The following is a 22,439-nucleotide window of genomic DNA, read 5'->3' as shown; positions in this document are numbered from 1 at the left end:
GGATTGCTTTGGGTGGTATGGACATTTTAACAATATTAATTCTTCCAATTCATGAGCACTAGATATCTTTCCATTTTTGTGTGTTTCATTTAATTTCTTTCATCAGTGTTTTACAGTTTTCAGTGTACAGATTTTTCACCTCCTTGGTTAAATATATCCCTGAGTATTTTGTTCTTTTTGATGCCATTGTAAATGGGATTACTTTCTTAATTTCTTTTTTTTTTTTTTTTTTTTTTTTGCAGTACGCGGGCCTCTCACTGTTGCGGCCTCTTCCGTTGCGGAGCACAGGCTCCGGACGCGCAGGCTCAGCGGCCATGGCTCACGGGCCCAGCCGCTCCGCGGCATGTGGGATCTTCCCGGATCGGGGCACGAACCCGTGTACCCTGCGTCGGCAGGCGGACTCTCAACCGCTGCGCCACCGCGGAAGCCCTCTTAATTTCTTTTTAAGATAGTATCTCACAGTTGTCTTGCCTATATATAATTTTAAAGCATTTTTTGTGTGTGCGGGGTCCAGCATTTAGAGAACCCTTTCAAAGCATTCAACTTATTTGTTTTTTGTTTATATTTTTAAAATAATTGTAGTAAAATACACATAACGTGAAGTTTGCCATCTTAACCATTTTTAGGTGTACAGTTTAGTGGCATTAAGTACATTCACACTGTTTTGCAGCTATTGCCACCAGTCGTCTCCAGAACTTTTTCATCTTCCCCAACTGAAACTCTATACTCATTAAATAATAATTCTTCATTCCCTCTTGCCCCCAGACCCTGGCAATCACCATTCTACTTTCTATCTCTATGGATTTGACTACTCCAGGTGCCTCATATAATTGGAATCATACAGTATTTGTCCTTTTGTGACTGGTTCATTTCACTTAGCATAATGTCTGCAAAGTTCATCCATGTTGTAGCATATGTCAGAATTTTCTTCCTTTTGAAAGCTGAATAATATTTCAATTATTATTTTGTTCATTCATTCATCTGTTGCATTGTTTCTGTCTTTTAGCTATTGTGAAAAATGCTGCTGTGAATATAGCTGTACAAGTATCCATTTGAGACCTCACTTTTAATTCTTTTGCGTATGAACCCAGAAGTGGAATTGTTGGATCATATGGTAATTCTGTTTTTCATTTTTTGAGGAACTGATTCAACTTATTTTTAACAGAATCAACAATTTTCTTTCCCCACCCCTCCTCTCACTTCCATATTTAATGGATTGTAAAAAACAGCTTTATTGAAACATGTTTGACATAAAATATGCATACTGCACATGTTTATAATGTACAATTTGATGTGTTTTGACATACATATATATTCATAGCACCATCAAGTTAATGAACATCTCCATCACCCTCATAAGTTTCCTGTGCCTTTAGTAATCCCTCTCTTCTACTCCTCCGTGCCCCTTGCCCCCATACTCAAGTAACCACTGATCTGCTTTCTGTCATTAAAGATTAGTTTGCATTTTTTGAGAGTTCAGTGTAAATGGAATGATATAGAATGTACCTACTTTTCCTCTGGCTTCTTCCACTCAGTATACTTATTTTGAGATTCTTCCATGTTGTGATGTGTATTCATAGCTCATTCTTTTTTATAGCTTAGTGGTATTCCATGGTATGGATGTACAATCTGTTTATCTGTATACCCGTTGATGGGCATTTGGCCTCTTTTCAACTTTATGCCATTACAAATAATGTTGCTACGAACATTTGTGTACAGATCTATGTATGGGCATATATTTCCTGATCTTTTGGGTAAACACCTAGAAGTGGAATGGATTGATCATATGGTACGTGTATGTTTAACTTAAAAGAAACTGTCAAACTGCTCTCTAAAATGGTTGTATGTACCATTTATATTTTCACCAGCAGATTTTGAGAGTTCTAATTTCTCCACCTTCTCACCAGCACTTGGTATGCTCAGTCATTTTAGTTTGGGCCATTCTACATTTTAATAGGTGTGTAGTGGTACCTCGCCAGGGTTTTAATTTGCATTTCCCTAGTGACTGATGATATTGAACATTTTTTTTTTCATATGCTTATTTTCCATCTGTATATCTACTTTGGTGAAGTGTCTTTTGAAATTTTTATCCACTATTTTTTCCAGCTTTTGAAATATAATTGACACATAATATTGTGTAGGTTTAAGGCATTCAACATGTTGATTTGATACATTTATGTACTGAAAATTGATTGCCTTCATAGCATTAGCTGTGACCTCCATCCCAACATATAGTTACCATTTTGTTTTTGTGGTGGTCACACAGGTGCCATTTCTTTTCTGTGGTGAGAACATTTAAGATCTACCCTCTTAGCAACATTCAAGTATATCATGCGGTATTTTTTATTTTTTTATATATATATTTTTTTGTGGTATGCGGGCCTCTCACTGCTGTGGCCTCTCCCATTGCGGAGCACAGGCTCCGGACGCGCAGGCCCAGCGGCCATGGCTCACGGGCCCAGCCGCTCCACGGCATGTGGGATCCTCCCGGACCGGGGCACGAACCCGTGTCTCCTGCATCGGCAGGCGGACTCTCAACCACTGCGCCACCAGGGAAGCCCATCATGCAGTATTTTTAGCTATAATCACCATGCTGTTTATGAGATCCCCAAACTTGCTCATCTCATAACGGAAGTTTGTATCCTGTGACTGACATCTCCCCATTTCCCCCACCCCCAACCCCTGGTAACCACCACTCTTCTCTGTTTCTCTGAGTTTGACTATTTTAGATTCCACATTTAAGTGGGATCATACAGTATTTGTCTTTCTCTCTCTGACTTCTTTCACTTAGGATAATGCCTTCAAGGTTCATCCAACTTGTCACAAACAGCAGGATTTCCTTCTTTCTCGTTGGCCTATTATTTTTTATTGGGTTGTCTTCTTACTTTTGAGTTTTGAGAGTTCTTTATATATTCTAGATTCTACATTAGATATGTACTTTGTGGTAATTTTTTCCCTGTGGCTTTTCTTTTCATTCATTCTTTTCATTCTCTTAAAAGAGACTTTTGATACGTTTTATGTAATATTAAATAAATTACATAGTTTTCTGGCATCTCAACCTGTCATAAGCAAGTTCATAAACAACTTCTTGTATTGAGCATATAGTTCAGCTGGAGGGAGCAGCAGGTGCACAGCGACACCAGGGAAAACCTCACCAGTTTTGAAGTCTATGTGCTGTGGCATCAGTCATGTGTTCCATAGGGAATGGAGCTCACCATTACAGCTGAGGTCCCAGTGCTTATTTGAGGTGGCAATGTGTCCAGTGAAAGGACTAGATGTTCCACCTTCCCTTACAGCTTGGTTTAGCCATGTGACTACATTCTGGTTAATGAAATGTAAATTAGAATTGTTGGGTGGACTTTGAGTAAGGCTCCTTTAAAGCGGGGCAGATAGCTGGTGTAGGTCCTTTGAATTTGGTTTTCTGTGTTCCTCCTGCTTCCTACCTGGAATATGGACAAGGTGGCTGGAGCTTCAGCAGCTAACTTGGACCATGAGGCAACCTTGAAGTGTCATGTGGAATGGTGGGGTAGAAAGATAGAAGAAGGCTGGTCCCTGATGACTGCAGAGCTGCCACACCAGCCTTGGGCTGCATGCGTGCAGACTTCTATGTGAGAGGAAACACCTTATGTGTTTAAAAGTCTATGTTATCTCTGTTTTTTGTTACTAGCAAATTCAGTTTCTAAAGGAATTTGGTTAATATGGCAAGGAGTCAAGGGGAAGTCAGTTCTACATGCATATATATTTACACCATCGAGATCATATTGTTAGAATACTCCTTATTCCTGCTTTTCATACATTATCATTACTACTGTTTTCTTCATCATCACAACCATCTTCAGCTTTATCATCCTCCTCTTCATATTGTTATTATTTTGAATAATAATCATTTTCATTATTGTAACAGTCTTTGAGAGGATTTGCTTCTTGTTGATGGAGGACTGTTTGTATATAAAATGTGTTTCTCTTGTTAAATATCCCATGGGTGGGGGGGTGGTAAAGAAATGGGAGGGAGTCTGAGGGAGACTTTGCCATTGAGAACATCTGTGGAAATGGGTAGAATTGGTACTCAGATCTTGGGCAGCTTTGGCGTTCATTGGGAATGGGCTGTGTCAATCATTTCTGCCCTGCAAATAGCCAGCATTGCTCCCACGTGGGGAAGCCCTCCAGGTGTGTAAATGAAACAACAGGATTGGCTGGTGGGGCAGGTCTGAGTCAGCAGTTGCCTATAAAGAAAGGCAGAGGAGATTAAACTTGATGGTGTAAGAAATGAGAAATGATTGAAGGTTTTCTTTTTTCTTGGCTGCTGCGTGGCTTGCGGGATCTCAGTTCCCTGACCAGGGATTGAACCTGGACCATGGCAGTGAAAGTGCAGAATCCTAACCACTAGACTCCCACCAGGGAACTCCCAAATGATTGAAGTTTTTTGAGTAGGGGAGTAGCATGGTTTGTGTAGGAAGGATTGGGGATGGGCTGGAGGGGACTCAAAGGTGGGTTGGCCATTTAGGAGGCTTTCACGGTGGTCCAGGCATGAAGTGGTGAAGGTCCGTTGTTACACGGGTCAGGTATTATTAAGTGGACATCAAGAGAGGAGTAAACATGCAAAAATAATTTTTAAAATAGAGGAAATGTCTGTGTGAGGAAAAATAGGGAGGAAATGAGGAGAAGCTGGATGAACCATTAGACCTCAGTGCAAGTAAGCCTGTGTGAAGGAGAGAGGTAATGAAGAAAGTTTGGTGGAAGCATTTTAGGTGACAGTGTGGGTCTAAGGAAAGTTCTTCAAGGCCCTTGGGGAGTCCTCAAGCCCGAGCCATAGTCACTGGTCAGAGGAATCCCATGTTCCCCAGGAATGGGCCTGCTTTACTTTCCCTGCCCTGCTCAGTCAATGGCTGGGAGCCACTGTGGGAAGCAAGTCCTTGGAGCAAACTCTGGTATGGACTTCAGAGCTCTAGAGCTGGGGCCCTCAGTCAGTTATGCTTCCTGTGGTGGATGGTCTGAGAGGAGATGACGGTGATGGGGGATACGGGGAAGGTGACTGCTGCTGTCTTGGGACCGTGGCTGCGAGTAACAAATGTGGACCTGGACTGGCTTAAACAATGAAGAGCTGTACTATCTCAGATCACAGGAGGCCCAGAGGTGGGTGGGTATCAGGGTTGGTGGAATCTGGGCTCTAAGATGAGGTCACGGACGATGGACTTTCCATGTCTCTGCTCTGCTGTCCATGGGTTGGCATCCTTTTGGGCTGGTAGCAGCATGGCCGTAGCAGTCCCAGGGATCACAACCAGGCACAATATCTAAAGGAGGAAGAACGACCCCTCTTGTGTTTCTCTCTGAGGAGCAAGCAAACCTTTCTCAGAGGGGTTTTGCAGATTTCCCAGTATGCTTCATTGGCCCGAAGTGGGTCACATGGCCATACTTGACCCAATCACTGGCAAGGGGAATGGAACCATTGTGATTCGTTTATACCAGCGGATTTCACCTCTGGCTTCACATTAGAACCACCTGGAGAACTTCTGAAACGCGCATGCCTGGGTCCCACCCTCAGAGTTTCTGTATTGATTGGCCTGGAATCAGGAGCTGGGCATCAGTAGTTACATAACCTCCTTAGGTGATGCTAATGTATAGCCAGGGTGGAGAACCCCTGTCATCTTGGAGTAGAATAGATGCTGGGGAGTCAGCCACAATGTCCATTCCAGTCACTTAGTAGTTTTGTGTGGCTTGGGCGAGTCAACCTCTCTGAACCTTAGTTTCCTCATCTGTAAAGTGGGGGGGCTGGCAAGACCTGCCTCCTGCAGTTACTGAGAAGACTGAATGAGCTTATGGATGCCCGTAACTGCAAACTGTAAGTCACTGACACCTGAGGGATGTTTGCTCATCGCCTTCCTTCAATTTGAAAGGAAAATTCAGCTCCTCTGCTGCCAGGAGCAGCCAGGGTAAGATTGCCCCGGAGCACAGCTTCCTGCCATTAAGGTAGAAAACAAAAGAGAAGGGAAAACGACAGACTGGGGAGCCCCGGGCAATTGCATTGCAGCGGGCTTTTTTCCTTCTTGGAGGGCGTGGGTTTTTTTTTTTTTTTTTTTTTTTGCGGTATGCGGGCCTCTCACCGCTGCGGCCCCTCCCGCTGCGGAGCACAGGCTCCGGACGCACAGGCCCAGCGGCCACGGCTCACGGGCTTAGTTGCTCCGCGGCATGTGGGATCCTCCCGGACCAGGGCACGAACCCGCGTCTCCCGCATCGGCAGGCGGACCCCCAACCACTGCGCCACCAGGGAAGCCCAGGGCGTGGGTTTTGAATGCGCTGCTATAAGTGGTTTATGCAAACGAGCTGGAGGGGCTCTTCCCCGTGCTGCCTTAATCCGGGAGAGGCTGGGAAGGAGTCAGGTGCGTGGTTTTCAGTGTCTTCTCTGTGCAGTCCTGCGGTGGGCGGTGAGGGGCTGGTGGATGCTCTCCCGCTGCCTCCAGGGAAGATGGTCAGATAAGGCTCTGGTTCCTCAGTGTTCCAGGACACACCTGGCTGCTTGGCTTCTTGGCTGTTTCTACCAAAGTGAACACTGTAGACTCAGGGAACAAAGAGGGCCACCCGGGGGCCTGTGAGGTCCTGGGGCAGGCAGTTTGTTGCCTTCTGGTACCACTGGGTCCACCTAGGGCATTGTGGCTGGGAGGGTGGCCTCAGGCCTGGAGCCTGGAGAAGGGTCAGATGGGGCCAAGTAGAACCACTCGCCATTAGCCCTGGCCTCTCTTCCTTCCCTATTCCAATTCCTCTCCTTTTCTTGCTTCCTTCATAAAATATAGTTTGAGCATACCCAGTGCCCACCATGTTAGGTACTGGGGATCCAGAGCTAAAAAGACACCTGTCTGCTCTCAGGTTGCTCCCAGTATGGGAAGGGGACCCTTGGCATCATTGCAGGGCCCAGGCTGCACAAACGCACGGGTATGCCTTGGAGGTGGAAGGCCTAGTCTGCCCCGGCCCGTCGGGATGACCTCAGAGGAAGGAGCCCTCCAGCTGAGACATGAAGGCAGGGTAGGAGTTTCTTTCTTTCTTTTTTTTTCGGTACGCGGGCCTCTCACTGTTGTGGCCTCTCCCGTTGCCGGAGCACAGGCTCCGGACGCGCAGGCTCAGCGGCCGTGACTCACGGGCCCAGCCGCTCTGCAGCATGTGGGGTCTTCCTGGACCGGGGCACGAACCCGTGTCCCCTGCATCGGCAGGCGGACTCCCAACCACTGCGCCACCAGGGAAGCCCAGGGTAGGAGCTTTTGATTGACCGGTGTGGTGTGGGGCATTCCAGGTAGAGGAACTGTGTTCAAAGAGCCATGGACCTGTGTGATGCAGCTACGTTCTGGGACACACATGGTTCGAGTGCACAGAGTGTGGGTCCTCGGGGCTGAGGGACGTCACAGCCTGAGGTGAGGCCAGTTGCATGGGCTGGGGTCGGTTCACAGAGGACCTTGAATGCTCCCCAGAGGAGGGTTGAACTTATCCACTGTGGGCTCTGAGCTGGGCAGTGACCCAGCCGATCAGTCAGGCAGAAAGGTCAGCCTGGCAGCCCTGAGGAGAGGAAAGGCTATGGGAAAAATTGTCCAGATCAGGATGATGCTGGTGGCCTGAACTGTGGGAATAGCCAGGGCATGGATTATAGAAGGATACTGTGACTTCCCAGATGGGGGAATTGAGGCTGACACCAGACCTGTGGCCTGGCTAGTAGAACTCAAGGGGTAAACCAGGTCCCGGAACCTTGGGGAGGTACCTGTGTTGGGTGGGGTCAGGAAGGCGACTGAGAAGCAGTTACGTTAGAGCATGCTGGCCCATCCTTGGTTTTCCACCAGACCCTGGTGGAAAGCAGGGGGGAGGGGGGAAGGGGGAGGAATTCTTGATTGCCTTTCCCCAAATGATTCCCCTCCCACATCCCTGCTTCAGGGAACTCCTGGTTTAGAGCTAAAGATACATAAGTCTAATGCATCCATTTTACAGATGTGAAAACTGTGGCCCATAGAGGAGATTGGTTTTTTTCCAGGTCACACAGCAACTATGGAGGTGGTGTTATGACTAGTTAAAAACAGACCTCCAAACAAAGGCTAATGCAGCTCACCTCCCTTAATTGGTGCTGAGAACACCTGTTCTCTGGGCAGAAGTGGGTTCAGCTAAGCAGGGTTGAGGCTGTGATGGGTGGGGCATTGTTTTAGAGAGGGAAGGGGGCTTTCTGGGGAGAGATCCTTGCTCCTGTTCGCCTAGTAGTGGGACCCAACTCAGGAGCAGCATTAACCCACCTCCTGGAGCCCTCACCCCCAGCAGGAGGAAAGAACCTGTGCAGACATTAAAAGAGACTGCCCTCCCTGAGTCTCCCCAAACCCACGCCGGCTTCTGCAGACCTTCCTAAGCCTTGGTCAATGGGCCACAGGAGTCCTGGAACCTGGGAGTCCTGGCTCTCAGGGAAAGCTTTGTCCTTTAAACTTTGATGCTGGAGAGTCCACCCTGTGCATTGCTGGGGTCGCTGGTGGGTTGTCTGACCTGGGGCTCCAGCAGCTGGAAGGAGGGAGGGAGGGTGTGGCATCTTGGAGGAGGAGCCTGAATATGTTACTGGAGAGAGAGGAAAGGAAGGTGGAGCAATGGATGGAGGTACAAATTGGGAGATGGGGCAGCTGCAGGAAACAGTTGCAGCGGGGAAAATGGGTTTTCTGTCATTGCATGCCCCCTGCGGTGGTCACCCGTTTGGGGAAGTCCTTTAGGCAGGAAGACCACAGTCCTGACGGTCGCCTTCCATCATCCACACCTGAGCTCTGGTTCCAGAGGGAGGAGCAGCCAGCACTGAGCCAGCTGCGTGCTTGTGGTCTCCCCAGGCCTTTAGGGACAAGAGGCCCTGTTTGTGGGGCTGACCGATGATGTGATGTGAGAATGTCTGGGTTTGGAGTGAGGGTGTAGGGCTGGAGGTGTAGTGGCAGGAAATTGAGTCCCTTTGTGGGCTCAGTGGGCATGAAAGCCACAGGCCTCTTTTGACAGGCCTTGAATAGACCCAAGTACTCACAGGTGCCTCTGTGCCTGGGCGTCCTGCCCTCAGCTCTGCAGCCAGCGTGGCCAAGGTCTCCAGTGTGTTCCAGTCATGGCCCCTGAGTGGTGGGCGCAGAGCTGACATAGTTCAGTGGCTGGACCACAGGTCAGCCACTCACTTTGGCTCTGTGGGAACAGAAGCCCCTGTTTCAGAGCCGATTTGAGCCCTCTGTTCCCAAAAAAGGACCTGCCACCCCTCTTCTCTTTTGAGAGCATTTTCAGGTTTGTGTCTCAGGCCTGCGAGGGCAGGTGCCCCTCTGCATTAATCCCCACTTCCCCTTTGCACATGGGCATGGTATAAGATCTGGTCCCCAGAACTCAGAGCCCCTGTTCACCCCCAGCGTGGGAGTGGGCCCAGAGCTCGGCTGGGGCGAGGTCTGTGGGTGGTGCAGGGACCCAGGCAAGGCGGGACAGTGACTGTGGGTACAACACAGCCGAAGTCCAGAGCCAGCTAATATCGGGATCGGCAAGTTTTACGTTTGCACCTGTGGCATCCCCGGGCCCCTCTGACTGATGCTGTGTTTATTTAATTGAAAGTGGCTTTTCTCAGGGCAGCATTGTGTAGTAGACACAGCCCAGGACCCTGGACTCCTGAGTCTGAGATCTGGGTTCCGGACCCGCTCTGGCACTGTATAGCTTTTGCAATTCATTTCTATCTCCCTGAGCTTCTGTTTCTCTCATCCGTTGAAAGCGATGAACACCTGCCCTGTGGTATACCTAACAGGGGCTTCTGCAAACCCAAAAAGATTTTTGTGAAACTGTTCTGTAGCTTTTAAAGCTGGGTTGTTATTCCAAGAGGCCACACAGCAGAGAGGCCAGCGCTTGTGCTCTGATATCTGGTAGATGTGTGTCCAAATCCCAGCTTAGCTGCGTGTGACCTGGATGCAGTATTCCACTTCCCGAGCCTCCATTTGCTCATCTAGGTGCTGAGCTCCCAGTGCTACCCTTTCTTTCTGTGGACCCAGAGCAGGTGTTTCAAGGTGCCGGCAGCAAATGTAATTTTCTTAATGGACCTGGCTACTTATTTGTCTTAGTTTCTGCCTAATTTTTGCAGGAGGAGGAGGAGGCGCTGGGACTCCCACTGACGGGTAATGGGGAACCAGGTCAGGTGGAGGAGGGAGGGGCAGCCAGGCCCAGTGGGACTAAGGACTTCTGAGAGGCAGAAGCCCTCAGGCGGCTGGCAGAGCAGTTCTGGGCAGAGGCCTCTTCCTTGGACTGGGGATTCCGGGACTTCAGGGCCCACCTGCCCTCCGACAGCCCCTGGGACGCACAGCTCAGCCTCTCTGCTTTGCTGGGGCTTCCTGAGTACCAGCCCCTCCCCTGGGCCCTGTATGGTCACTGGTCCTCACCAAGGCTGTACCCGTGATCATTCGCTTGGCCAGTATCCACCGCCTGCCCTCCTAGCAGGGGCACCATGCACTGCCTGAGTGCAGGCTCTGGAGGCCAGCTGACCTGAGGTCAGATTCCAACTCGCCCCTTTCCATGTCCCAGTTCCTTTATCCATAAGGTGGGGCAATGACAGTGCCTTCGTGTCGACTTCAGGTCTGAAGTGTCTCATCAGTAGCACTCCCCCAGCCATGGTACTTCCTGTGCGTTCGCCCTTTTCTGAGCACATCACACATGGGAACTCGGTTCATACCCCAGTAGCCCTCTGAGGTAGGCACTGTTATTGTCAACCCAATTTTCAACTGAGAAAACAGGCACCAAGTAGGTGTTCGATCTGGGATTTGAACCCAGGTCGTCTGACTCCACAGCCCGCTCTTCACCATCACCTGTGAAGCACCTGGTGTAGTCACATGTAAGTGGTGGCAATGAATAGGATTTGGTGTTGTCAGACCCTAGGGGCCTGGCTGCCAGTGGCCTTTCTGGCAGCACCCCAGAGCCTGGCCCCTGTGGGGTCCCGCACCATCACTCTCTCATGCCCACTAGTGCCTGACGGCTAAGCCCGAGTGCTGGAGGGAGAGCCCCTGGCAGTGGGCAGGAGGTAGGGTCAAGGCACAGGAGTAGAGCTGGGGGCCAAGTCGGCTGGTCCTAGACTCTGCCATCCCTCAGTAGACCGGATCTGGGAGGGGAAGGAAGCAGGAGAGAGCCTGAGGAAGCAGACTCCCAGAGGCAGGGGGGTGGGCCAAAGGAGGCCTGGGGGAGGAGGGCCTCCCCGCCTTGGGGTGGCTCCAGCTGTCCGGGTGCTGAGACCAGAAAGGGCACCCGGAGACCCGGCTGAACCACGAGCCCTGGAGGTGTGTGTTGGAGTGTGTGTGGCAGGGGACGGGGGTGGGGAGGGTGGTCTCTGACTGCGGAGGAGGGATTTAACCTCCTGCTATTAGCTGCCAGCTTCCCTCATAATCCAGCAGGCGCAGCAGGATCAGTCGAGTGTGTTTACGCGTCTCCGGGCGGACGAGGCTCTAGTCTTGCTCTTGTCTTGCTCCGGCGCATGTGTCCTGTCTCCTGCGTCACCTTGGGTCCTCCCCCTCCCCCTTCAGTGTCTCATTGTCTGCCCTTCCCCACTTTCCTCAGCAAGGTTATAATTTAGGGAGCAAATCTTATGAGTTCAGACCCTGGTAATTTATCACTTGTGATCACTGGGATGGCTTCAAGTTTGAAATTTCTTCCACCCGAACAAAAATAGAGCGCTAACCGGGTGACAAAGGACGATGTTTATTCTGCTTACTTAGAAGAACCCACTCTTACCTAGCACTCTGATGACATTTGCGTGAAAGGCACGCGTGCAGTAACGTGCAAAGCTTAGAACTGGGGCAAGGGGAGTAGGGCTAAGTAAATGGTACACGATGGTGATGATGAAGGTCATTACCTATGGAGGCAGGTCCTCCCTTTCTTCTCCTTGGTGTAACGTATATACTCGGTGCTGTATTCACATTCTGCATCCTAGGTCACTCCTCTCTGAGGTTGGGGTGAAGATCTTAGCTCCTCCAGGTCCTGCTTGGATTCCTGAGTTCTCTGGGTCCCTGAACAGCACACCAACAGCCATAGTTACTATTATTTGTTGAGCCAAGCACCAAGCCTCAGAAAAGCTCTGTAGCTTGCCCAGTCACTTGGCAGTGGAGCTTGCCTGACTGACCTCCAGACCAGAGCTCCCAACCTCCACACAGGTGGGTGGCACATCACCCACCCTATCTGGCCAGGGACATAGATCTTATCACAGGCAAATGTTTGTTTCCAGCTGGGGTTTCTGTGGGTGTGGGCTCCATCTGGCACACCCTGTCCTGGGAATCGAAACCTTGTTCTTCCTTGTTCTGTCCTTTCTGCCTGGCATGGACGGTGACCCCTCTGTCTAGTCCAGGCTGGCCTGAGACCTGGGGCCCAAGACCTGGGGAGCAGGAGGAGTTTCGGAGGATCTGAGAGAGGGCTGCTTGGCGCTGGGCCTGGGGCCCGGGAGGGGCGCCCAGCTCCAGGCTGTTTGCTCATATTCCCTTTCAGTCCCCAGCCCCCGCCTCTGCACCTGTTGTGTTCCCATCATGCTGGGCAGCTGGCAGCTGTCACTGCTGGGGCACCTGACCCAGCCCCCGAGGATGCCCCGTGAGCGCCCTGGCTCCGGTTTCCCTGCAGCCACAGCTCCCGCTCTGCTCTCTGTCCGTGTGCGGCTTTGTCCTCATCTCCATGCGCGCTCTCGCTCTCCCGGGCTCTAGGCAGCGACCTCCACTCTCATCCTGGTTCTGGGCGTGGGAGGAAGCTTGCGTGTGTGGGGGTTCCCTGCTCCCCGTTCTCCAGCACCAAGCCCAGTCTAATCAGGCAGGGACAATGGCCTTAAGCCCCATATGCCAGGTGACTCATCAGCTCAATCAAATTATCCCTTGTTCTTGATTTAAAAAAAAAAAAGACACTATAGCAACCAGGGGGGACTCCCAGCTCCTCCCAGCAGGGGTGCCTCCCCTCCCTGACCTCTCTTTCTACCAGGGCCCTCTGTCCCCCTCATAAAGAGAAGTTATCCCCTCTCCTTTCCAGTCTTCCGTGCCTTCTGATACCTTGACCTGTATGTCACGTTAAACACCAGAAGACATTAAACCTGAGTTCAGTCCTCCTACCCTCCACCCGTTGTGCGACCACGGGAAAATCCACAACTTACTAGGCCTCCTTTGCTGCACCCGAAGGCAGTGGCTGGACCCAACACTCTCAAGGCTCCTCCCCCGCAGAGAGCTTGGAGTCTGCGATTTGGATGGTTTCTACTGTCCAGGGAAACTGTTGCAGGTTTTATTGTGTTTGTATGTTTGTTTATGTATTTACTTATGGTCACGTTGCAAGGCTTGTGGGATCTTAGTTCCCTGAGTAGGGATGGAACCCGGGCCTCTGGCTGTGAAAACGTGGAGTCCTAACCACTGGACCTCCAGGGAATTCCCCCGGGTCTTATTCTGCAGTTGCTGGGTCTGCACTAGATTTTATGTTCTGTGCTGGGCCTTGGGAGATGCCGATGAGAAAGGATGTGGTGAGGGGAGGGTTGCGGCGGGGAGCTCGCCACGGAGACCATGATGGGACCCGGGAGGGAAGAGGAGCAGGCAGAAAAGGCTCAGGAGACAGGCGATGGCAGGGAGGGGAGGGGAGTCCTATGGGGGGTAGGATCTCAGGAGCTGCATGGGCTCAGAGAGCCAAGGGGGCGAGGGCTCCCTGGATGGGGCCAGAGGGCAGAGGCAGTGGGGGCTAGCCAGATAGGGAGGGGTTCTCTCCGAAGCCTGGGCAGGGTTTCTGTCAGACCAGGATGCTTCCCAAGGGCACACCCAGGCCTGCCTTCAGCCTGTGCACTTTGAGGGACTACAGCTGCCCAGGTCACAGACGGGTCTACTTTCTCCAAGGTTTCCAGGCTGGGTTCTCCTGTTAGCAGGTGGGAAGTCCCGTCTTGGGTGAGTCCACAGTCTCCCTTGCCTTCATTTAAGCTCCATTCCTGGGAGGTCACCCTCTGTCTACTGGAAAATTCCTAGGTTCTGCCTCCACCTAGAACCCTTCTGATTCCTCAAGGAGAAGGTCATTGTCCCCTTGTCTTCTCTTCCCCAAGCAAGAAGAGTCCCTGCCCTTTGACCTGTTCTGGATAAAGCGTGAATTTTTTTTTTTTTTTTTGCGTTATGTGGGCCTCTCACTGCTGTGTCCTCTCCTGTTGCGGAGCTCAGGCTCTGGACGCGCAGGCTCAGCGGCCATGGCTCACGGGCCCAGCCGCTCCGCGGCATGTGGGATCTTCCCGGACCGGGGCACGAACCCGCGTCCCCCGCATCGGCAGGCGGACTCTCAACCACTGCACCACCAGGGAAGCCCCAAGCGTGAATTTTGATGTCAGGCAGGTCTGGGTTTGAACTCTGCCTTGAGCGTTACCCAGCTGAACTCCACTTCAAGCAGACTTCGAGCTCCATGTCAGTGTAACCTCTGTGTCTCAGTTTTGTAGCCTGCAAGATGGGGATGATTCTAATCCTGCAGGGATGTGGTGGGGGGTAGGTGTGATTATGTGTGTGAAATACTTAGCACAGTGCCTGGCACACAGTAACTGTTCAATAAATGGTGGCATTTGTAGTCACTTCCATAGATTTGTTTGTAGATTTCCCTTTCACAGGCCCTTTTAACATCCTTTCTGGCTACAGAACAAAGCACTGCAAACATTCAGCCAGAGCCAAAGGAACCTCATTCCTTGATCCCAGCGTGGCTCCTGCTTGGCTTCTGAAGGGCAGAAGTTGGGTCTCGCTCACGAGTGGGTCCATAGTTGGCACTCAGTGAATGTGAGATGAATGAATGAGTGATATAGGTCAATGGTTCTCTCGCCCCTTTTAGTAAAAGAATGCTGTGGCCAAATGAAAATTTTTGATGTACCAATGAATAAAACAGAGAAGAGGTGCAGTGCTGGCTGCCACGTCATCTGTAAAGGCCTGGACACTGCCCTGGGGAGACAGCAGGGGGAAACCCTCAGACACAGGACATCATTGCCACTTCCCACTTAAATTGAGGAAGTGGATTTGTAGGAAACAGGACCCAGGGAAATCTGCTAGAAAACCCCTCGGACAATGGTGCTGTGAAGGCTCAGGGGCCGCCCGGGCCATGTCTCAATTCTCTTCTCCATTCTCACGCATGTGACCGGAGTGAGGACCACCACTCACCTGAAGGACTCACCCTGCCCCCATCCATCCCTGCTGGGTTACTTTCCCCCACTCCTGTCTCCAGAGCATTACGCAGATTCGGTTCCGTGGGTGAGGTATCTTCTGAGAGGCAGCGCTGTACAGGCATGACGCTAGGCCCGAGGAGCCAGGGTGAGTCAGGGACAGGCCTGACCCCGTGCCTGCCGCTGTTTTCTCGCCTGGTGCCTTCTGCCCCCTCCCGTGCATTTTGCACGCTGGATGGCAGAGTGACCTTTCAGCAGTGTAGGCCTGGTCTTGTTGCCCCCCTGATGAAAGCTGTCAGGGGTTCCCTGTTGCACTCAGACAAAAGGCCAGATTCTTCACCCTGCTCTTTGAGGCCTTCCTGGTTTGTCCCTTGCCCCCTTGGCTTGCCCCCAGAAAACTTCCCCAGGCTCCTGCTGCTGTCCCTGCTCCAGACATACGAACCTTGCTTCTTGAATGGGCTGGGCTCCCTCCAGCCACAGGGCCTTTGCACATGTTATGTTCACTCCCCAGAGCACCCTCTCCCCTAACCTACCTCCACAACACAGGGACGTGCCTGCTTACCCTTCACTATTGCTTTTCAGGAAAGCCTGCCCCGAACCCCGCTTTCTTTCAGAGCACTTTTCTAGAATTGTGATTGTATCTTCCTCACTATACTACTTGATACATGTCTGTTTCCCTCTGGGCTGTAAGTCCACGAGAGCCAGGACCCATCTACTGTCGATCACCATGGTGTCCCCAGTGCATAGCTTAGTGTCTGGCACACAGTAGGTGCTCAATAAATGTTGGTCATGTTGAATTGCTGAGATGCATCCAAAAAGCCAGGGCAAGCAGATAAGGCCACAGCTAGGCTATGGCCGTCCTTGTGTAGGGTAGAGTAAGACAGGGGGTTGGGAGAGGCATAGCTCGGGCTCAGAGGAGAGACAGGCTCCAGGAAGGGGGACTCAGTCTGCACCGGGGGCCCTAGCGGGGCTTCCCAGAAGAGGGGTTCCCAGTGCTGGGTGTAGGTGGGATGACCAGGCTGGTCAAGTGGGAGGGGTTGGTGAGGAAGGGCCTAGCTGGTGCATTTAAAAGCACACAGGTTGAGGGGGGTTGACTCTGCTGCTGTAGGAACAGCCTCCAGAGCAGCCTCTTTGCCTCAGTTTCCTCATCCGTAAAATGGGCATAAGAGTGCAATTGATATCTTAGGGTTGTTGTGGGGATCGAACAAGTTAATATGTGTGACATGCTTAGAACTGTCTGGCGCACAATAAGGCCTTGTGTTTGCCATTTCTGTGATCATTTACCCCAGAAAAAGCGTTTGGGTTATTTCCTTTTGGTCAGGTTTTGACTTAGCCTCCCTGTCCCGGAGGAACTGGGTACGTGTGCCACTGAGTGTGTATGTGTGTGTACGTGTGGCCACACACAGCCGTGAGTAAGCACGTACCTGTAGAAAGGAACCGCCCCGTGTGGAATCGGGTGTCAAAGCTTCTCCCAGAGAGGAGTCTCAGGCAGGCCTCTGGTCTGAGGGGGTGTGGCACTGTAGGCTTGGGGGCTCTCCCACCCCAGGCCTGCCCAGCCCTCTGGCTGGTGACCCTAGGTCAGTCCCGAATGCCCCTGCCCCCTCTCTGCCCCTCCCCCAGACCCACTCAGGATGACAGCAGCAGCAGGGTCCTGAGCTGAGGGCGCAGGGCCCAACACAACCCTGCAGTGTGCAGGTCTCTGAGTTCCATCTGGTACAGGACAGCCCCACTCCTTTGCCCACTAGCCCTCCCTCCACAGATATCCCTATTTCACTCTTAAACCCTCCCACAACCTATTTTCTATGAAAGGAGTAAGACTGATTTTTTTTTAGAAAAATATCTATCATATTACTCTCCTCTTTTCTCATTAGTTACTTCTATTGCACTTAGACAAAATCTAAGCTTCCTACCATGGCCTACAAGATTCTTATTTTCTGGTTCTTGCCCATCTCTCCAAATTCATCTTGTCCCACCCAGATCTTTCCTTGGGAAACTAGATCCCTGGCCCTGGGGACAGGAGCTGGGGCTGAGCCAGGGCCTGGGAGGAGGGAGCTGTCCTGTTCTCCTGAGAGAGCCTCTGATGGGTGACGTCTGGGAGATTGTCTGCTTGAGTCCTGGCTTTGCCTCTGACCTGCGGGGTAACCTGAGCATCTCAGCATCTCCACTTTCTTTTCCGTAAAATGGGCATAACAGAAGCCCCTGCCACCTGGAATAAAAATCAGACAGTGCACACAGTGCGTGCTGTACGCTGAGCGCTCAATACGTGGCGGCTGCTCTCTTGGTGATGCCTTGGGATCCCAGCATGCTTGCCTAGGGCTAGAGGGGCCTGCCCTCCCACTGCCCTCTGCCCTCTCTGCACCTCTCCCTCTCCGCCGGGTGTGAGGTGCCAGGTTCTGCACCTCAGGATTTCTCCAGAGGCTTTGTGAGTCTGTGGGAGTGAGTGTGTGCTGTGGGTGTACACTGTGAGGTGTGTATGTGTAGGCATGTGTGCTGGTGGGCAATAGGTGGCTGTGTGCACAGTGGTGAATGCTTTCAAGTGCTCATCAGTCTGTGTTTGTGCACGTACCTGTGATGTAGTATAGACGGGTAGTGCGCTCTGTGTATATTTTGTATGTGTGTGATTAAAGGAATGGTTTAGTGAGGAGGTAAAAGTGTAGATTCCAGTACCAGACTGCCTGGGTTTGCAGCCCAGCCCTGCCACCTTCTAGGTCTCTTTGTCTCAGTTTTCTCATCTCATTTCTCAGATAGTAATAATAATGGCACCTATTAATGATAACCATATGCTGACCTCATCATTCAGCCTGTGAGGACCAAAGGGGTTAATACTCGTAAAGCACTTGCAGTAGAGCCTGGAAGAAGATAGGAGTGATGTCAGCTCTTTGTTATTAAGCTGCACTAGCCAGATTGTAAGCCCCTTGAGGGCAGAGACAAGGTCTGTCTTGCTTACCATGGCATCCTGTCGTCTCCCCCAGTGTCTGCATGTAGTAGGTGCATAATGGCCTGTGAATGACTGTAGCCTGGGTGAATTGTGAGGTTGTGTGTGTGTGTGTGTGTGTGATGAGGTGTGTGATAGGGAATGTGCATGTGTGTGTCCGTGTGTGTGTGTCTGCCTGCTCTGGCTGGGGCATCTCCAGTGCTTTCTGGAGCTCGGCTATTTCAGGAAGCCTCCAGTCTCCTCCTCCTTATGTAAATAAACATGACAGATCCCATCGCCTGTACCAGCGCAGGGAGGTGGGGGAGGCTCCGGGAGTGGGTGGGAGCTGGGAGGCAGCCGTGAGCGGGGCCAGAGGGGCGTGTGTGCATGTGTGGCTGGCCTTGCGGGCAGCGGGCTGCCTGCGGGAGGGGCAGGCTCGGCCCTGCCATGCGGGCTGCTGCTGGCCACGGAGGAGGCGTGGGGGCAGGAGGAGAGGAGCTGGCCGCCAGGGCGTCTCGGTGACGAGGCCAGCCAGCCAAACGGAGGTGACTGTGCTACCCGCTGCCCACGATGGGGGGACAGATCACCCGGAGCACCTTCCACGGTAAGACCCTAGCTGATGCCTGAGGGTCTGCCGGAGGCACTGGGGCTGAGGGCATGGCCATTCCGCCTGCCTCTTCACTCCTTGGTGGGCTCCGGGGCCGTGGGAGGGGGTGCCTTTGGGTGACAGGTACTGGGGTCGGGGGGAAGGCAAGGGGGGCTGGGACAAGCAGGAAGAGAGGTCCTTCCCTGGCAGACAGCAGGAGGTCAGACAGCTGAGTCTCCCCACAAAGTCTCCTTGTCCTCTTACCTCCGCAGCGTGCTGATCAGCATCCAGGGGGGATGTGAGGTCCCAGTGTCCATACTCCCCTCTCCTAGAACTGAGGCAAACCACAGTTAGACAGCTGGGGGGACCTGTTTGTGGGTTCTGGGATGCGGGCCATGGAGGTCAGTGCTGTGCTCCATGATGGAGCCATGGAGAGATGTGGGTATATGCAAGAGTGTGTGTGTGTGTGTGTGTGTGTGTGTGTCTGTGTCTGTGTCTGTGTTCATGAGTGTGCATTGGAGGTGTCTGTGGGTAGGTACCTGTGCTGGCTTGTGCCTGAGCACACAGGGGTGCAAACCACACTGCCTGACCTCAGTTCTCAAAGCAAGTGCTCTGCTGAGGAGGTCAATGAACTTCTGACTCCTGGGGTTCACATCTGTGCTCAGACCGACAGGCAGGCAGATGAAGCGGTGAAAGGAAGGAGCGCTGGGTGGCTCTGCTTGCCCCTGCTCCTGTCCCCTCGTCTGCCTGGCCCCAGTACTGTGGTCTTGGGAGTAACATGGCCGATGTGGCACCAGACCCAGAAGGGAAGGCCTTCCCAGGGACTTGTTTTGTCATCGCTGGGCCCCCGTAGTTGGGGTTCCTGTGCAAACTGGCTGGCACCAGGACAGTGTGGGCTGACCCTGAGGGGTCCCTGCCACACTTCCCTGTGTGCCCTCCTCCCCTCCTCGGGCAGGGCATTAGGAGGTGGGGCAGTCTCCGTCTGCTGGGTTCAGTGGGCTCCGAGGAACCAGGAAAGTGCCGGGAAGGAAGAAGGGTGGTGGCAGGAGTGAATGGGAAGCTGTGGCCAGGACTGGTGACCAGGTGACTTCCCCTTTCCAGGCCCTGGACTTTGAAAGAGTAATTTCTAATTAAAAAAGAAAAAGGCAGGGAAGGAGACATGGGAAAAGCAAATCATTGTCTCTCTTAAAAGGCAATGAATTTCGTCCTGGACCCAGAGGGCCAAGTGACAGATGGAAGGCCCTGGAAGACACATAATCCGGAGCTGGCCAGAGGCAGTGCCAGTGGCCTGGGCCTTGGCCTGAGACTCAGACTGGGCTGACCTGGGCCTGGCCCGGCCCTGCCCGTCTGTGGGGTAGGGGGCACCTCTTTGGGCTCATTGGCTCCAGTGGAGCCTGTTGGCAGAGGGTCTGGGGCCAACTGGCATTTTCCACTGGAGTCAGACTTGGGCAGGCCAGTGGCCTGGGAAGGACAGAGAGGCCCTCAGAACAGGCTCAGGATGCAGCACACTATCCTCCAGCTGCCTTAGAATGCCGGATTCAGAGGGGATTGAGGACCCCAACAAGACTACCCGAGATGGCCTATGGCCGTCAAGAGCTCATCCTCTGGAGTAGATACACATGGGTGGTAGCAAGGGCAAGTGTCTCCCTGAGCCTCGGCTTTCTCATCTGTCAATGGGGCTAATGATAGTAGCATCCTCATAGGAGTATTGTGAGGACCACAGGAGACCGTGTGAATAAGGACTTAACACAGGGGAAAGCCAAAGCGGAGAGGCATTCTGAGGCCAGGGTCCTATTCCTTCCTCTCCCAACGGGGACAGGAGGCTGGCCTGGGGTGCACTGAGAACTCCAGGAGTTGGGCCATTGGGTGAGTGCTAATCAAATGCCCCATCTGCTTGGCCTCCACCCGCTTACCTGGACCACCTCCCTCAGCCTGGGTCCCCTGTAAGCTGGCCCTGGCCCCGGCCTCAGCCTGCCATCGACACTAATAGGCGATGGGAGTTGTGAGTTGTGGCGAGGGGGTGTTTGCCTGTGTGCCCACATACGGCCCCTTAGCCAGGGCCCTGCATGCGTGTCCACACGTGTCCTCACCCACGTCTGTACCTACGTGTCCCCACACCTGTCCACTGGCTGTCCCGGTGGCTTTGGTTTCACCCCCTTCTGGGAGGTGAGTTGGGAGAAGTGGGAGATGCAGGGGGTTCACTGCTTCTTAGGGGTGCTCTCAGCAGCCTGACTCCAGAGGACATAGTTACATGGCTCTGATGGTATTTTCACGTGAGCCTTGGGGGTTTGATTTGGCTCGAGCTGAGGATGTTGTGCTGCTGGGTTACAGTGAGAGGTGAGGGGTTGTGTGGGCGTATCTAGTTGTGTGTTTGTGGGCGTGTCCTGGCTGTTTATGTTTCTGGTGACTGCAGATCGTGTGTATCTGTGTTTTAGGTCTTTTTCTGTGTATACCTGCGTAATGTGTAACTATCTGTGCCATATTTAAGAGACTGAATATTTTGTGTCTGCGTTTCCATGTGTGAGCAGCCACACAGTTTCACATTTGTGAAACTCTGTTATTCTGTAGAGGTCAGTGTTTCTGCGCGAGTCGTGTGTGTGTGTGTGTGTGTGTGTGTATGTGTGTGTGTGTGTGTGTGTGTGTGTGTGTGCGCGGCGCGCGCGCCTGCGTGTGCGCTGGTGGTGAGGAGTCTGGCTCCTCTGGGACCAGCCTGGCAGGGGACCCTTGGGAGAGATGAATTCTCATTTGGAAAATGGTTTCAGCAGTTACATGCTTGATCTTTTATATCAGGCAGATTTCCAGAGCTGCTCCCCGTCTTTAGGGCAGGATGAGGGTGGGGAGAGCACAGAGGGAGGCAGCCCGATCCTGGGAAGCCCCCCTCCCCTCTCCTTCCCAACCCTCCCCTCCTCCATTACTTTCTTTAATGCTCCTCCCCCCGCCTCAGGGCAAGGGATGGGCCCGTTGCTGAGGGACTGATAGAGGATGACACACACACATGCGCCCAGACATACATGTCACCCCCAGGTCTCTGGACCAACAAATCCTAGATGCTGGGGTGTAGGGACCTGAGAGATTGGTTCCCGCTGTCCTTTTACAGAAAGGGATGCTGTGGCTCAGAAAGGGAAATGGCTGACTGAGGTCACGTAGTTAGCAGCTCAGAGGGAATCCAGACCTCATCCCTTCGGCAGCTACCTCCCTGCTTCCCCTCCTTGGGTTCCTAATTCTCACTCAGGCAGCAGGGGACAGGCCATCACGTGGACTTAGGAGATCTGGGATTAGCACAGAAGGAGCCTCCTCTCTCCCGGCAGCAGTTCTGGAGTTTTAGGCCAAGGTGAGCTCCCCAGAGCCTGGCAGGTGTGTCTTGCACATATGTGACACACACACACACACACCCCACTTGTACCTGTAGGCTCCAGGGGCGGTGGGGAGGGAGGAATCAGGTTGATCCATCTCTGTGTTCTCTTCACCCAGCCCAGTGTCTGGCACCCAGTGGCACCCAGCAGATGCTTGGTCACTGAGTAAGAGGGAAGAGTGGGGGGTTACGGGCCCGGGGCTGCTGGACCACATCGCAGTTGGAGCTGTAGGTGGCCTGTGGGGGGCAGATGGCGTGGAAGATGTGAGCCCTGAGCTGGTGACAGGCCAGGTAGGGCTGGAGAGGGAGTGGGACGCATGTTCTTGGTGAGAGTTTGAATCCTGTTCTGCTCTTACTGGCTGTGTGACTTTGGGTCAGTGCCTTTATTTGTCTGAGTCTCAGTGTCCACGTTCATAAACTGGGGGTGGGAGGGTTTACCTGGACGGGCTGTAGAAAGAGT

At 52.5% G+C, this 22,439-nt stretch overlaps 1 protein-coding gene and 1 long non-coding RNA gene across 6 annotated transcripts in view; one reads left to right on the top strand and one right to left on the bottom strand.

Moving 5' to 3' along the window:
• Nucleotides 1–22,439, top strand: part of NEURL1 (neuralized E3 ubiquitin protein ligase 1) — an 84,849-nt gene that overhangs the window by 28,206 nt on the left and 34,204 nt on the right. Inside the window, exon 1 of one of the 5 annotated variants that reach the window (XM_059054349.2) lies at nucleotides 18,312–18,645. The exons of 2 other annotated variants lie outside the window; for them this stretch is intronic. In XM_059054349.2, the coding sequence (XP_058910332.1) occupies nucleotides 18,612–18,645 (34 nt within the window). In that variant the 5' untranslated portion in view covers nucleotides 18,312–18,611. Of the gene's footprint in view, nucleotides 1–18,311; nucleotides 18,646–20,051; nucleotides 20,494–22,439 lie in introns of those variants that run through there. 2 more of the 5 variants (XM_067024751.1, XM_067024753.1) reach the window with 2 other exon arrangements.
• On the bottom strand, nucleotides 17,008–19,399 carry LOC136793509 (uncharacterized). Its single transcript, XR_010838839.1, has 3 exons — nucleotides 19,218–19,399; nucleotides 18,892–18,961; nucleotides 17,008–17,333 (listed from the first exon to the last, which is right to left on the bottom strand). It is a non-coding gene; the product is annotated as an uncharacterized lncRNA (long non-coding RNA).

The sequence above is a fragment of the Kogia breviceps genome, chromosome 2 (genome assembly GCF_026419965.1).
Source record: "Kogia breviceps isolate mKogBre1 chromosome 2, mKogBre1 haplotype 1, whole genome shotgun sequence".
Classification (NCBI taxonomy): domain Eukaryota; kingdom Metazoa; phylum Chordata; class Mammalia; order Artiodactyla; family Physeteridae; genus Kogia; species Kogia breviceps.
Note: the sequence above shows the minus strand (reverse complement) of the source record. Positions and strands in the feature narration are given on the sequence as shown.